The sequence below is a fragment of the Cotesia glomerata genome, linkage group LG8 (genome assembly GCF_020080835.1).
Source record: "Cotesia glomerata isolate CgM1 linkage group LG8, MPM_Cglom_v2.3, whole genome shotgun sequence".
Lineage (NCBI taxonomy): Eukaryota > Metazoa > Arthropoda > Insecta > Hymenoptera > Braconidae > Cotesia > Cotesia glomerata.
Genome location: NC_058165.1, coordinates 12,171,010 through 12,188,350, shown reverse-complemented (window position 1 = coordinate 12,188,350; position 17,341 = coordinate 12,171,010). Strand labels below are relative to the sequence as shown.

Below are 17,341 nucleotides of genomic sequence, written 5' to 3'. Positions count from 1 at the left end.
CAGCAGTACAGCGGCGAGGCGCTCTCAGGGTTGCCTGCGCCTACCGCACAGTTTCCGAAGCGGCTGTATTGGTCATTGCAGGAGCCGCGCCCATCGACCTATTAGCGCTCGAAAGAGCAAAACTCTATGACGCTAAAGACAGTGATGATAACATGAAGGACGCAAAAACGAGGATAAAGGCGGAAACGCAGCAAGAGTGGCAGGACCGATGGACATCGGGAGAGACGGGCAGATGGACGGCACGCCTGATCCCAAACATCAACGTCTGGCTCTCTCGGAAGCACGGGGATACGGACTTCTTCCTGACCCAGCTATTGACGGGACATGGGCAGTTCAATGCCTATCTTTTCAAGATGGGTTTGCACAGCACACCAACGTGCAAATACTGCCCAGATAAAATTGACGACACCGACCACACATTCTTCGAGTGTGCTCGATGGAAGGACTACAGAAGAAGCACCGAAGAGATCATAGGCACCAGGCTCTCCCCCTCAAGCTTGGTGACCTATATGATCAAACAAGAGGAAAACTGGTCAGCTGTTGCGGTTTATGCACAGCACCTCCTGAAAGACAAAATCGCAGAAAGGGACCAGTAGCCAGGAGTAGGCGTCGTGAGACGCAGCACGACTGGATTGAAGTAATGCTAACGCGGTTCCAATCCAGTCCTCCCCGTACCATCTAGGGGAAAGGGGAAGAGGAATGTTTTTTTTAGTGGGTAAAAATCTCCACACTACCGACTATCGATAGCTGCCGGAAGATGGGCGGCAGAGTTAACGATACCGGTGTCTTTTGAAGATCTTTTTTTCGTACCTCTTTACAAAAAAAAAAAAAAAAAAACACACACACACACAAGAATACATAGATAGATAGATAGATAATAAACTTTATTGACCCTAGAGCCTTAGCTCCCTCAGGACCATCATAATTATACATTATAATCAGTGTAAAATACAGAGCATGTAATTACATAAATTGAAAATAATAAAATATAAACATATTATAATGAAATAATAACGTGAATTATAAATTATAAATTATAATCGTGGTAGATATGAGACAAGTTGCCAAAAAACCTGGTAATAGCACAGTTAAGCAAAACTAATATCATTCAATATCACTCAAGGCACAGCAGCATACAATAATGACAATCAAAGCTCAATATCATAAATTAATACTTTTGCAAATAATAATTATAGCACGCACTACGGAACAGTTCATAATTTTCAGCTTTAGTTACTTCTGGGGGTAGCGCATTCCAAATGCGTATCCCGCGGATAAGAAAAGAGTTCTCAAATATCCGACAATTAGATCTAGGCAGGCGTAAATAATCCTCCCTTACATCACCCCTCCGCAAAGCTACCGGCAAAAACTCCAAATTACATCTGAACAATTGTCGGTAGCCCATACATATTTCTTTATAAAAAGGCATGCCATGAAATAATTTCTCCTGTCACTCAACTTCAACCATCCCAGCCTCTTAAAGTACGGCGTAATATGCTCAGCCCTTGAAACCCTAAAAATATAGCGAACACAGGAGTTCATTTTACGCTGCAGCCGCACCTGCAAACTATTGCTAATGTTACAGTAACCTACACAACAGTAGTCAAACACCGGAAATATCAGCGTGGTGACAAGCTTTATACGCAATTTCTCATTGAAGACTTCATTATTTACCTTCAACTGCGCTAGCACCCGCATCGCCCGATTGCACACTTCTGTAACCTGACAATCCCACGAAAGAGTACAATCAATCAAAACGCCAAGATACTTAACAACTGTGTCGTAGCGAATAATACAGTTATCTACTCGAATGCAATCAGCATACTTACAGCTATTACTATTGATTTTAAAATTACTACCAAAAATTATAGCTTTGGTCTTTGACGCATTCAACTTAAGATAATTAATATTGCACCACTTAACAATGTCAACTATCTCTGCATTTAGCGCAGCAACACAATCATTAACATGTTCCAAATCACAAGACAAGTATATCACTAAATCATCAGCATAAAGCAAGTATCGACAGCGCAGTCGTTAAGAGAGATCCGAAATATAGAGTGAGAACAATAAAGGGCCTAGCACACTCCCTTGCGGCACACCATTAAGCACATTCCTCCAAGAGTACGCACACCCATCTGCGAACACCTGCTGCTTTCTCTGAGTCAAGTAAGACCTGATCCACACAATTGCATCATCAGAAAAGTTCATCAATATTAATTTACGTAGTAGTCTTATATGATTAACAGAATCAAAAGCCTTACTCAGATCAAAGAAAACAGCCACAGTGACTTTAGACTCATTTATAGCCGACCGAATGTCATCGCAGAGCTTGATGACCGCAGTCTGCGTATTCAAACCCTTCCTAAAGGCCATCTGATACTCATCTATATAATTATTCTCAGTAACATACTTAACAATTTAATCATGCACACAGCGCTCAAGTGCCTTTGACAAGTTACTTGTCAGCGATATTGGCCGAAAATCTGCACACACCTCCGCATTCAACCTCTTTGGTATCGGGACAATACGCGATAACTTCCAATCTTTCGGAAATACGCCTGAATTTAACGAACTATTAAAAAGTAGTGTCACAAATGGCAACACAAATGAAAGCAAACATTTATAGGCTTTAATTGGAAAATTATCGGGGCCAACAGAATTGGAAGTAAGCCGCATTATTGCCCTCTTAACAACATTATCATCAAGCTCCGAGAAACTAAAACATACATTATCATTGCCACCGTAGTGAGTTGTAATATCAGACTCATCAACCTTAAGCACAGAACAACCAGACGACTGTACAAAATAGTCATTTAACTCATTCAAATCCACTCCAATAGCAGACCGAGCACCCTTACGCTTTATCAGAGCAAGCCTACGCAGATCGTTCCACATGGCTTGTGCACTTTTCACAGAACTTAATTGACTATCAAAATAGCGCTTTTTAGCTTCACTTATTCGCTGCTTCACCAAACGCCGCACATCAGTATACTCCTTATAGGCATAGCCAGTTCTCCTGAAGATCCTATACAGCTTGTCACGACGAGCCGGAAGATCCCTGATGTAGCTAGTAAACCACGGCGCTGGGGGGCGACGAGGGCTGATCATTCTCTCAGGAGCAACAGCATCAATAATATCACGAAGCTGCCGATGAAACCATACATTCATATCCTCAACAGACGCTTGCAGTTCCATATCCTCAATGTTAACCTCATTAAACAGCCGTTCCAGTAGTTCATCATCAATACTATGCCAGCTCCGATATGTAAAGCTCCTCAATTTCTGCTGCTCTACCTTATAGTTATACTCAATAGATATTAAATCATGATCAGACAAAAACGGCTGGGCAGATTGCTCAGTAGACAGGATCTTAGCAGCATCATCAACAACACAGACATTAAGCCACGTATCAGAGTTCTGAAGGTGATGCGTCGTCTCATATGGAACGATATTCAGATTAAAACTAACACATAGTCTACGCAGCTGATCACCGTAGAAGTTCCTGGAGCTCAAATCAGAGTTGAAGTCGCCCATAATAATTATATTTCTGTAGGTCGCAACAGCAGCTTCAAGATCATCCTCCAAATCATCAAGATGACCAGTATTAGGGGGCTTGTAAACAAATCCTACCAAGATTCGCTCCTTAGATGATCCTGAAACTTCAACAAACAAATACTCTGGATGCTTATCTACTAGATTCGTAGAGGACAATACACACTTAGACATCAGGTCATCCCTGACATAGAGAGCAACTCCACCACCGCTCCGCAGGCACCGGTCATGACGATGAAGCACAAACGACGGCAGGTACACCATATCATCAGATATTAGATGATTTAACCAAGTCTCAGACACAGCAATGACATCATACTTATTCACACGAAAATATTCTTTAAAAATCTCTAAATGACGCTCATTCCTTAACGATTGAGCGTTAACATGACACCCTCTCAAACACTTTTTATTGAACAGAGGTCGCAGAGTGCCAACCACAATGTCAGACACGCCTCCAGGTGATGATGATGATGATACCGAGGGAGGAACTCGCTGTTAATCAAGCAGACCCCGCAAAGGACCTACTCCCGTTGAAGGTAACAGCTTCACTGGAGGCTTATCTTCCGCATACCGGACGTTAACACACGCAAAAGAAATCCAGACACTCCTAGCCTGGATCCTAGGATAAGCCTTACGCACATCAGCACGAAGCTTGTAAAGAGAAGAGGGATAACGCCTATGAACATACACAGGAGCATCAGGAACTTGCGCTTTAGGCATTACAGCACCCAGCTTCACAGGATTACTCCTTACACTCTTCATAACCTCATCAACAAACCTCTGACTGCCGAACTTAACGTGTACATTGCGATTCATAGCACCAGCCCTTCCAAGCCGCTCCAGTTTAACCACATCTCTCTCAGCAACCTGAACTCCAATAGCAGTGGTAAATAACGTAAATGTGTCCATAAGTCTTTCACCGCGCCCCTCTGGAAGCCCACCAATTGTAATCTCATCAGCTAGCAATTGAGATTCAAGCTGCAGCGTTCTCAACTCGAGACTACCATCGCACACCCTCTGCGCAGCACCCTTAATCTCTTCAGCAAGGTCAGCAGAGAGACCAGGCTGGCCCTTTTCAACTTCAATCAAGCGCTCCTGAAGCTCTTTAACTGTAATCTTCAGCGAGTTACACTCAAGACTCAAGTGATCAATCTTTCCCTCGACTGACGCGATAGACTTCACGAAACCATCAACCTTAGCCACCATCCCATCCACTTTCATGCCGATGTCGCCAATCTTACCAATTTGCTCGAGCTTAGCACTGATCTCATTGATCTCATCAACATTGATACCCTCAAGCTTCTTGGTTATCACGTCAATCTTCTCAACACTGCTCAGTCGCTCATTAATCTTATTCAAGATGTCAGAGACATCCGGAACACAGACCGGACACTTGTTTACAATCTTCGCAGCAGCTAGCGACTTACTCGGCAAATTACAACGAATTTTTACACAAGAGTCGTGATAATAATGCTTACATTCAGCCTTAGTTTGAATCAAAGCTGACACGTCGGTAATACCGCGAACACAGATCACACAATAAGCAGTCATTGCAACAGACACCGCTAGATGGCAGCACAATGCAGTCAATAAGCAGCAAGAGAAAACGTGCCCCGCAGAAAACACAACCTCAATCCAAAAACGCAATAAATGTTTTAATTAAAACTAAAGAACTACACTCTCCACTGTAGAGATTAATATCACAAAATACTCACAATAATCCACACTTCAACAATAAACAACCCAAAGTCAGACAATAAGCAAAATAGTAGACAAAAAGCCACCAGCAATCAGATAGAAAAAATAACGTCCGCTCTGTACTATACTCTGTATACATCCCTGTATACATACATATATCCATACATACATCCATTCATACATTTATTAATTTACTAATTTATTAAAAAAATTGTGTATTTGATTAAAAAAAAATTAGGAATACGGTTGACCCTGAAGGCCATCCCTGCAACTTCCCGCCAATTCTATACCTAAATGCTTGAAATTGCACTTATGACGTTTTAGAGCTCTTCAAGCTCATAAATACAATTTGTATATTATTTTGAGCTCTCCAAGCTCAAAAAAATAGCTTTTGTATGCTTTTGAGCTCTTCGAGCTCAAAAGTTTTATGGAAGTTTGATTAAACACTATTTTTTTAATTTTCAAATCGCAATGACTTTTGAATGAATGAACTGATTTTCACACGGTTGGTAGCATTTGACGCAGTTTTTTAAGCTTTATAAAAAATGTTTGAGTTTATATTGACAGAGTGGAAAAATTCGGAGTAATTCCGAAAAAACGCTTTTTTCGGTTTTCTTTCGTCAAAGATAACTCACGAACGAATTAACCGATTTGTACCAAACTGGCAGCGATCGATGTGGTTTTTTGATGTTAAGAGCTGATTAGTTTTTGAAATTGATCGGTAAAGCCGTTTAAATGTTATTCCAAAAAAACCTTTTTCGAAAAAATTTTTTTTTATAGTTTTTTTGCGATTTCTCAAAATCTACTGGTCCGAATCAATCTAAGGTGTATTGGAAATCTAAGTTTGGTCAAGCCCTTTCGAATGGCAACAACCGCGATAAAATCGGTCAAGCTGTTCAAAAGTTACGAGAGGTTTAAATACATCCACACACACACACACACACACACAACACACACACTCACACACCATCGCGGGAATAGTCAGAGAAGCTTCCTATGGACCTCGAAACGTCGAGATTCGATAAAAACTCTATTTTCGTAAAATAGGGTGAAAACAATAACTTCCCGATTCTTGAAAATCTTCGATTTTCTTAGCGGGAAGTTAAAAATGATAATTAAAGGAATTATTAATTTAAATTGAATAATCTGGAGCTCAATAACATAATAATAATAGTAATAATAATAATAAATATCATCATTACTATTATATTTATCATCAATTCAGTGTGACCATTAAAATTATTTTCAATATCATCTTTATTATTATTATTTTTTTTATTATTTAAAGTCATTGTCATATTGATGTTAGTAAAGATCACAATTCGTAAACTTATAAATAATATTCGTATTATGTAAGGAATATCATCGTTTCAAACTTCGCTCAATTAACAAGTAGTGCCACCTACAGGCAACAATCATCAAGACGTTTGTAGTATCTGTACATTGCTCGAACAGAATTACTCAGATCTTGATCAGCTGAACTTTCCGAAGAAAGCAAAATCAAACAATTCTAGCTCTTATAAGTATTGACTCTAGTTAATAAATGCAATTGAATTAGAAGAAAATACATTTAGAAAAATACATATGGAAAGTTGTTTAATAATTGATTCCAGGGATTTTATATTAAGAAAAAAAGGCTGGCAATGGCCTGGTCGGCTCGGTGCTCGCTTTTCAAAAGAGTGGGACCCGCGTTCGATCCAAGCATGCATTAATATTTTTCAGTGATTATAATTAAAAATATGTGCGTTACGTTACGTTGCCAGCCTCTGGAAGTGGCAGAGATAGCCGGGTGGCACACGTCTGACTTGGGCGATCACACATTTAAGCAACAACTTGAATGGGTGACCACTTTAGTCAGCGTTGGCTAGCGCGAGGGATCTCTGCACACTAGGAGAGGGGCCTAATGCTCCAGTGGTCGAAAAAGAAGAGTTTCTTATCAATCACTGTAGACTTAGCCCAGCTCCGACTGTACTATCATGGGTTTTCTCTGTGGTTTCCCCATGATTCTGTTCCAACAGCCTGAGAAGGTGAGGTTCAGGGTGAATACGGTACAGAAAGCACAAGTCGGTCCACAGCCGCAAAAATTAAAAGTAGAAATGAAGTGTCGGGTGGGATTTGCTGAGGTCCAATATGAGAAATAGAAAAAGCGTAGAGCTAGGAGAAAAAGAGGAATCAGCCTTGTAAAAACCGAGAGGTGTACAAGTAAAGCATAATAATAATATATATTAAGAAAAATTTTCAAATCAAAAGATGTATTTTTCCCGCGGAAATTGAATGTTTATAAAGTTTTAATATAAATCGTTTAAAGGATTAAAGTATCACTTATCGTACAATATCTAGCAGCATCAATAAAATTTTATATAAATAAGCCGCAAATATTCTTTGGCTTAGATTAACAAACTAAATTATCAATTGAAACTTTAATTTTACATGAATTTTTACATTTTTTTGTAATTGAGATAATTATAAATTCAAATCTAATCCTCAATACTCAATAATTTGAAAATGATAAAATAATAATAATAATAATAATAATAATAATAATAACATTTGGCCCGTATATTTACATCCTACATTAGAGCTGACGAACCGATTCCAGACTGGCTCGTAGAAGGGCGAACCGTACTGATACCCAAAAAAGGTGACTTGTCTGACCCAAAGAATTACAGGCCTATCACCTGCCTGAATGCGGTTTATAAAATTTTTCCAAAAATTTTGAATAACCGTATCTTACAGGAGATAGGACCTATATGGCAACAGATATATGAACAGCGTGGCAACAAAAGAGGCCTGTCAGGTTGCGAAGAGAACCTGATAGTTGATCGATGTGTCATACAAGATGCGATCTACTATCAACACAACCTGTCAATGGCCTAGATTGACTATCGCAAGGCATTTGACTCAACTCCTCATGAGTTGATTTTATACCTCCTCAAATGCCTGGGGGTCAATCCCGAAACGGTGGAATGCATTCGGCGTACAATGCAGCTCTGGCGAACGCGTTTCCATATAGGAAATGGAAACGCACTGCACGTAACCAGAGTTGTAGAGTACAAATGAGGGGTCTTCTAAGGCGATTTCTTGAGCCCTCTGCTGTTTTGCATCTCACTGCTGCCTATATCTAATGCTCTCCGTAAAACCCATGGGTACTCTGTGGGGCCTCCGGGTGATCGAAAATACTCGATCACCCATCTGCTTTACATAGATGATCTGAAGCTATATAGTGCTAATGAAGATCATCTACAGGCAGCCCTGAACATCGTAGCAGAGTACACACGAGATGTCGGAATGTCTTTTGGGTTGGACAAGTGTGCGGTTATACATCTGGCGAAGGGTAAGTGCTCTGATACGGGTGATGATGTCGAGTTAGTAGATGGGAGCATCTTAAGACAATTAGGCGCCGGAGAGTTGTATAGATACCTAGGAATGGAAGAGCGCCGCATGCATGCGGTCTCTGAAGTCCGAGCAACTCTCCGTAGTGAGTATGTAAGGAGACTCCGGAAAATTTGGTCCTCCGAACTTTCCGGCAAAAATAAAGTCTCCGCCACTAACATGCTCGCTGTCCCAGTCTTACTATACTCTTTCGGTGTCCTGAAATGGGCCCGAAAGGATTTACGAGATCTCGACATCAAAACCCGTAAGGTTATCAATATGAATCGGAGCATGCACCCCAATTCATCAGTCGCCAGATTATACCTCTCCCGGTCCATCGGTGGGAGAGGTCTGCAGAGTTTGGAGCGGCTGCATGATCGTTTGGTCCTGGGCTTAACATTCGAGGTTGTCAATTTCACTGCAGACGAGGATGACTTCCTTATGCAAATCGTACATGAACATGAAAATGCGCATAAGGGGTCGTTCTTGTATAAGGCAGCTATGTATGAAGCAAGAACCCTTGGTCTTAGAGAGATAAACGCTCTTATGGAACTCCGAAAGGAAGAATTTAAGAGCGTCATCAGGAACACCGAGGAAAAACAACTTCTAGGCAAACTGATGGACAAGTCCATGCACAGCGTGTACTTCAAACACGTGCGTGATCATGGCTTGTCCACCCAGCTGACCTTTTCCTTCTTAAAGTCAGCTGGCCTGATGTCCGAGACTGAAGGGTTCATATTTGCCTGCCAAGATGGTGTCATTAACACTCTAGAATACCGTAGCAAGGTGCTCCAAGTGCAGCTTCTGGACACGTCATGTAGGATGTGTAAACAACACCCGGAGACGCTCATGCACCTTTTGTCGGCATGTCCTGTGTTGGCGAGAGGTGCATATATCCAGCGTCACAACGCTGCCCTGAGAGTACTGTACTACTATCTTCGTCATTACACCTGCGTAACTATGCCGCTCATCTCCGGTGTAACAGACGATCGCTTGTGCTGGATAGAAGGCAGTCTAATAGACTTTCCTTTCCGGCGCAATTACACCAAGAGCGACGCCGTTCCTCCTTGGATAACAACAATCCCTTTATAGGACGGCAAGTAAGTATATCTAAAAAGATAACTTACTCCCAACAACAACTTGACACGGTCAATGAAGATCTCCTTACACAGATCCAGGAGGATTCCACTCTGCTCGCTGTAAACCAGGTTGTGTATGGTGCAGCAGTTTCGGCTTTTCCGAGAGAGAGACATCGTCTCTCAATCGAGGCAAGGTTAAGACAGCGCATCGCACAACTTGGCGACGAAATTGACAGATACCGGAAACATGTCTCTCGCATCCAATGTGTGATTGAGTTCGAAACAACTCAACGAGCATACACGCCCCGAGTACGTCGCATTGCTGCTGAACTTCGGTGGCGTCATTACACATTGAATAAAAGTACTCTTCTTGTCATCAAGGAAGAGTCGCTTAATAAATTGCGGGCTTTAGTGACTGCCAAAAAGTCACTAGAGAAAAGGCTGAAGCGGTTGGTCGACAACTCGTTGTTTCGATCCAGCCCTTCACGCTTTTTGACACCAAAGACCGATGTTACCGGGAATTATCCAACACCTGAGCGGATGGAAGCTTTTTGGACTGAGTTGTATGGAGATCAACCAGAAGTGAACGCCAATACTCCAGCTCTGCACGACTTTAAAGCATTCTGTCGGGAACACCGTAGACAGAATGCTGATGAAGAGAGCCCTGCAGTCAGTGTGAATGAAGTTCGTTCAGCTCTAAATGGCAGCAAAAATTGGGCTGCCCCGGGACCAGATGGCATAAATGTCTTTTGGTGGAAGAAGTTTACTTCTACCCACCTCCATCTGGCCCGTATATTTACATCGTACATTAGAGCTGACGAACCGATTCCAGACTGGCTCGTGGAAGGGCGAACCGTACTGATACCAAAAAAAGGTGACTTGTCTGACCCAAAGAATTACAGGCCTATCACCTGCTTGAATGCGGTTTATAAAATTTTTACAAAAATTTTAAACAACCGTATTTTGCATGAGATAGAACCTGCATGGCAACAGATATATGAACAGCGTGGCAGCAAAAGAGGCCTGTCAGGTTGCAAAGAGAACTTGATAGTTGATCGATGTGTCACACAAGATGCGATCTACTATCAACGTAACCTGTCAATGGCCTGGATCGACTATCGCAAGGCATTTGACTCAACTTCTCATGAGTTGATTTTATATCTCCTCAAATGCCTGGGGGTCAATCCTGAAATAGTGGAATGCATTCGGCGTACAATGCAGCTCTGGCAAACGCGTTTTCACATTGGAAGTGGAAACGCATTGCACATAACCGGAGTTGTAGAGTACAAACGAGGGGTCTTCCAAGGTGATTCCTTGAGCCCTCTGCTGTTTTGCATCTCACTGCTGCCTATATCTGTTGCTCTCCGTAAAACTCGTGGGTACTCTGTGGGGCCTCCGGGTGCGGAATAATAATTATATTATATTATATTAATTATTATTATTATTATTATTATTATTATTATTATTATTATTATTATTATTATTATTATTATGTTATTAAATGCTCAGGGGGGTTGTCCCTGGAGTCCGATTCTCCGAGGGCCCAGCCTGAGCTCCATCCATTACTGCTGTACCACTCCGCACAACAAGGCGGTTAGTGATCACAGCAGGCCAAAGTCATTTTCCTAAGTAGACGGAGAGAACCTAGTATGACAGCCTTCTGCATCCTGACCGCCAAGAATTCAGCTTTTGATGAGCAAGCTGGAACCCTGGCAAGTGAGGATACAAAAGACTGTTTCATCCCTCCGAGGACGCCAACAATCAGGACGACGAGCTTGACACGGTAACCTGGGTAAAGTTTGCCAATTTCAAACAGGAGATCCTGATATATTTTTCTTTTGTGCTCTTCTTTGGCTGAGATGTTGTGTTCAGCCGGGGCCGAGAACTCAATGACATAAATGTCACGCATGGCCTTGTCGAAGAGCACAATATCAGGTTTGTTGTGATCGATCCGCCAGGTTGTTGCAAATGGCATGTTCCAGTAAATTTTGCAACTGTCATTCTCAACAACCTGGGGAATATCTCCTGGTAGATAAGGCAGCACTGGTGTCATATCAATACCGTAGTAATGACGAAGATAGTAGTACAGTACTCTCAGGGCAGCGTTGTGACGCTGGATATATGCACCTCTCGCCAACACAGGACATGCCGACAAAAGGTGCATGATTGTCTCCGGGTGTTGTTTACACATCCTACATGACGTGTCCAGAAGCTGCACTTGGAGCACCTTGCTACGGTATTCTAGAGTGTTAATGACACCATCTTGGCAGGCAAATATGAACCCTTCAGTCTCGGACATCAGGCCAGCTGACTTTAAGAAGGAAAAGGTCAGCTGGGTGGACAAGCCATGATCACGCACGTGTTTGAAGTACACGCTGTGCATGGACTTGTCCATCAGTTCGCCTAGAAGTTGTTTTTCCTCGGCGTTCCTGATGACGCTCTTAAATTCTTCCTTTCGGAGTTCCATAAGAGCGTTTATCTCTCCAAGACCAAGGTTTCTTGCTGCATACATAGCTGCCTTATACAAAAACGACCCCTTATGCGCATTTTCATGTTTATGTACGATTTGCATAAGGAAGTCATCCTCGTCTGCAGTGAAATTGACAACCTCGAATGTTAAGCCCAGGACCAAACGATCATGCAGCCGCTCTAAACTCTGCAGACCTCTCCCACCGATGGACCGGGAGAGGTATAATCTGGCGACTGATGAATTGGGGTGCATGCTCCGATTCATATTGATAACCTTACGGGTTTTGATGTCGAGATCTCGTAAATTCTTTCGGACCCATTTTAGGACACCGAAAGAGTATAGTAAGACTTGGACAGCGAGCATGTTAGTGGCGGAGACTTTATTTTTGCCGGAAAGTTCGGAGGACCAAATTTTCCGGAGTCTCCTAACATACTCACTACGGAGAGTTGCTCGGATTTCAGAGACCGCATGCATGCGCTGCTCTTCCATTCCTAGGTATCTATACAACTCTCCGGCGCCTAATTGTCTTAAGATGCTCCCATCTACTAACTCGACATCATCACCCGTAACAGAGCACTTACCCCTCGCCAGATGTACGACCGCACACTTGTCCAACCCAAAAGACATTCCGGCATCCCGCGTGTACTCTGCTACGATGTTTAGGGCTGCCTGTAGATGATCTTCATTAGCACTATATAGCTTCAGATCATCTATGTAAAGCAGATGGGTGATCGAGTATTTTCGATCACCCGGAGGCCCCACAGAGTACCCATGGGTTTTACGGAGAGCAACAGATATAGGCAGCAGTGAGATGCAAAACAGCAGAGGGCTCAAGTGATCGCCTTGGAAGACCCCTTGTTTGTACTCTACAACTCTGGTTACGTGCAGTGCGTTTACATTTCCTATATGGAAACGCGTTCGCCAGAGCTGCATTGTACGCCGAATGCATTCCAACGTTTCGGGATTGACCCCCAGGCATTTGAGGAGGTATAAAATCAACTCATGAGGAGTTGAGTCAAATGCCTTGCGATAGTCAATCCAGGCCATTGACAGGTTGCGTTGATAGTAGATCGCATCTTGTATGACACATCGATCAACTATCAGGTTCTCTTTGCAACCTGACAGGCCTCTTTTGTTGCCACGCTGTTCATATATCTTCTGCCATATAGGTCCTATCTCCTTTTTTTGTAAAAATTTTATAAACCGCATTCAGGCAGGTGATAGGCCTGTAATTCTTTGGGTCAGACAAGTCACCTTTTTTGGGTATCAGTACGGTTCGCCCTTCTACGAGCCAGTCTGGAATCGGTTCGTCAGCTCTAATGTAGGATGTAAATATACGGGCCAAATGGAGGTGGGTAGAAGTAAACTTCTTCCACCAGAAGACATTAATGCCATCTGGTCCCGGGGCAGCCCAATTTCTGCTGCCATCTAGAGCTAAACGAACTTCATTTACACTGACTGCAGGGCTCTCTTCATCAGCATTCTCTTGACGGTGTTTCCGACAAAATGCTTTGAAGTCATGCAGAGCTAGAGTGTTGGCGTTTACGTTTGGTTGATCTCCATACAACTCAGTCCAAAAGGCTTCCACCCGCTGAGGTGCTGGATAATTCTCGGTAACAACAGTCTTTGGTGTCAGAAAGCGTGAAGGGCTAGATCGAAACAACGAATTGTCGACCAGCCGTTTCAGCCTTTTCTCTAGTGACTTTTTGGCAGTCACTAGAGCTCGCAATTTATTAAGCGACTCTTCTTTGATGAAAAGAAGAGTACTTTTATTCAATGTGTGATGACGCCACCGAAGTTCAGCAGCAATGCGACGTACTCGGGGCGTGTATGCTCGTTGGGTTGTTTCGAACTCAATCACACATTGGATGCGAGAGACATGTTTCCGGGATCTGTCAATTTTGTCGCCAAGTTGTGCGATGCGCTGTCTCAACCTTGCCTCGATTGAGAGACGATGTCTCTCTCTCGGAAAAGCTGAAACTGCTGCATCATACACAACCTGGTTCACAGCAAGCAGAGTGGAATCCTCCTGGATCTGTGTACGGAGATCTTCATTGACCTTGTCAAGTTGTTGTTGGGAGTAAGTTATCTTTTTAGATATACTTACTTGCCGTCCTATAAAGGGATTGTTGTTATCCAAGGAGGAACGGCGTCGCTCTTGGTGTAATTGCGCCGGAAAGGAAAGTCTATTAGACTGCCTACTATCCGGCACAAGCGATCGTCTGTTTCGCCGGAGATGAGCGGCATAGTTACGCAGGTGTTTCGGCGTAAAATGTGCTAGCTCCGGATGCATGTCACTCCAAAGAGTGTGCATCCGGGCTATGTAACCGATCATCCCCAGATCGCTGCGCTGGTAACACGCCAAGAGATCGACTCGCAGTTCCTCCGTCCACTTAAAGTTAGTCCTTAATGCGCCAGTGTCATCATCATTTATCGGGTCCGGTGTGCTCCTTCCACCTGATAAATGGTCCTCATCCGAAAAGGACCGGTTGTAGGAAGCACTTCTGAGATTATGTCTCGTTGTAACTCAGAGTTTCAATGCAGTAGGTAGTTGGCCCACTGCACCTGTTACGTCGTTTGCCTACAGACCTGGTGTTCTGGTCTGCGTTTCCCGCGGTGCGCCACTTGGAGGCCACGTAACAAGCCCGCTTATTATTATTATTATTATTATTATTATTATTATTATTATTATTATTATTATTATTATTATTATTATTATTATTATTATGTTATTAAGTTATTAAATGCTCAGGGGGGTTGTCCCCGGAGTCCGATTCTCCGAGGGCCCAGCCTGAGATCCATCCATTACTGCTGGACCACTCCGCACAACAAGGCGGTTAGTGATCACAGCAGGCCAAAGTCATTTTCCTAAGTAGACGGAGGGAACCTAGTATGACAGCCTTCTGCATCCTGACCGCCAAGAATTCAGCTTTTGATGAGCAAGCTGGAACTCTGGCAAGTGAGGATACAAAAGACTGTTTCATCCCTCCGAGGACCCCAACAATCAGGACGACGAGCTTGACACGGTAACCTGGGTAAAGTTTGCCAATTTCAAACAGGAGATCCTGATATATCTGTCTTTTGTGCTCTTCTTTGGCTGAGATGTTGTATTCAGCCGGGGCCGAGAACTCGAGTAGCCTTGTCGAAGAGCACAATATCAGGTTTGTTGTGATCTATCCGCCGAGTTGTTGCAAACGGCATGTTCCAATAAATTTTGCAACTGTCATTCTCAACAACCTGGGGAATATCTCCTGGCAGATAAGGCAGCACTGGTGTCATATCAATACCGTAGTAATGACGAAGATAGTAGTACAGTACTCTCAGGGCAGCGTTGTGACGCTGGATATATGCACCTCTCGCCAGCACAGGACATGCTGACAAAAGGTGCATAAGCGTCTCCGGATGTTGTTTACACATCCTACATGACGTGTCCGGGAGCTGCACCTGGAGCACCTTGCTACGGTATTCTAGAGTGTTAATGACACCATCTTAGCAAGCAAATATGAACCCTTCAGTCTCGGACATTAGGCCAGCTGACTTTAAGAAGGAAAACGTCAGCTGGGTGGACAAGCCATGATCACGGACGTGTTTGAAGAACACGCTGTGCATAGACTTGTCAATCAGTTTGCCTAGGAGTAGTTTTTCCTCGGCGTTCCTGATGGCGCTCTTGAATTCCTCCTTTCGGAGTTCCATAAGAGCGTTTATTTCTCCAAGACCAAGGGTTCTTGCCGCATATATTGCTGCCTTATATAAGAACGACCCCTTATGCGCATTCTCATGTTTATGAACAATTTGCATAAGAAAGTCATCCTCATCTGCAGTGAAATTGACAACTTCGTGTGTTAAACCCAGGACTAAACGATCGTGAAGCCGCTCCAAGCTCTGCAAACCTCTCCCTCCGATCGACCGGGAGAGGTATAATCTGGCGACTGATGAATTGGGGTGCATGCTCCGGTTCATGTTGATAGTCTTACGGGTTCTGATGTCGAGATCTCGTAAATCCTTTCGGGCCCATTTTAAGACACCGAAAGAGTATAGTAAGACTGGGACAGCGAGCGTGTTAGTAGCGGAGACTTTATTTTTGCCGGAAAGTTCGGAGGCCCAAATTTTCCGGAGTCTCCTAACATACTCGCTACGGAGAGTTGCTTGGACTTCGGAGACCGCATGCATGCGGTGCTCTTCCATTCCTAGATATCTATACAACTCTCCGGCGTCTAATTGTCTTAAAACGCTCCCATCTACCAACTCGACATCATCACCCGTAACAGAGCACTTACCCCTCGCCAGATGTACGACCGCACACTTGTCCAACCCAAAAGACATTCCGACATCCCGCGTGTACTCTGCTACGATGTTCAGGGCCGCCTGTAGATGATCTTCATCAGCACTATACAGCTTCAGGTCATCCATATAAAGCAGATGGGTAATCGAGTATTTTCGATCACCCGGAGGCCCCACAGAGTACCCACGAGTTTTACGGAGAGCAACAGATATAGGCAGCAGTGAGATGCAAAACAGCAGAGGGCTCAAGGAATCACCTTGGAAGACCCCTCGTTTGTACTCTACAACTCCGGTTATGTGCAATGCGTTTCCACTTCCAATGTAAATACGCGTTCGCCAGAGCTGCATTGTACGCCGAATGCATTCCACTATTTCAGGATTGACCCCCAGGCATTTGAGGAGATATAAAATCAACTCATGAGAAGTTGAGTCAAATGCCTTGCGATAGTCGATCCAGGCCATTGACAGGTTGCGTTGATAGTAGATCGCATCTTGTGTGACACATCGATCAACTATCAAGTTCTCTTTGCAACCTGACAGGCCTCTTTTGCTGCCACGCTGTTCATATATCTGTTGCCATACAGGTTCTATCTCCTGCAAAATACGGTTGTTTAAAATTTTTGTAAAAATTTTATAAACCGCATTCAAGCAGGTGATAGGCCTGTAATTCTTTGGGTCAGACAAGTCACCTTTTTCTGGTATCAGTACGGTTCGCCCTTCCACGAGCCAGTCTGGAATCGGTTCGTCAGCTCTAATGTACGATGTAAATATACGGGCCAGATGGAGGTGGGTAGAAGTAAACTTCTTCCACCAAAAGACATTTATGCCATCTGGTCCCGGGCAGCCCAATTTTTGCTGCCATTTAGAGCTGAACGAACTTCAT

The 17,341-nt window shown here is 43.4% G+C and overlaps 1 protein-coding gene across 1 annotated transcript; it reads right to left on the bottom strand.

The window, feature by feature from the left end:
- Positions 1–2,421: 2,421 nt before the first annotated feature.
- LOC123270092 lies at positions 2,422–3,819 on the bottom strand. The gene has a single exon (XM_044736025.1). The coding sequence runs from the start codon at positions 3,817–3,819 to the stop codon at positions 2,422–2,424; it is 1,398 nt and encodes a 465-aa protein (XP_044591960.1).
- Positions 3,820–17,341: the final 13,522 nt, after the last annotated feature.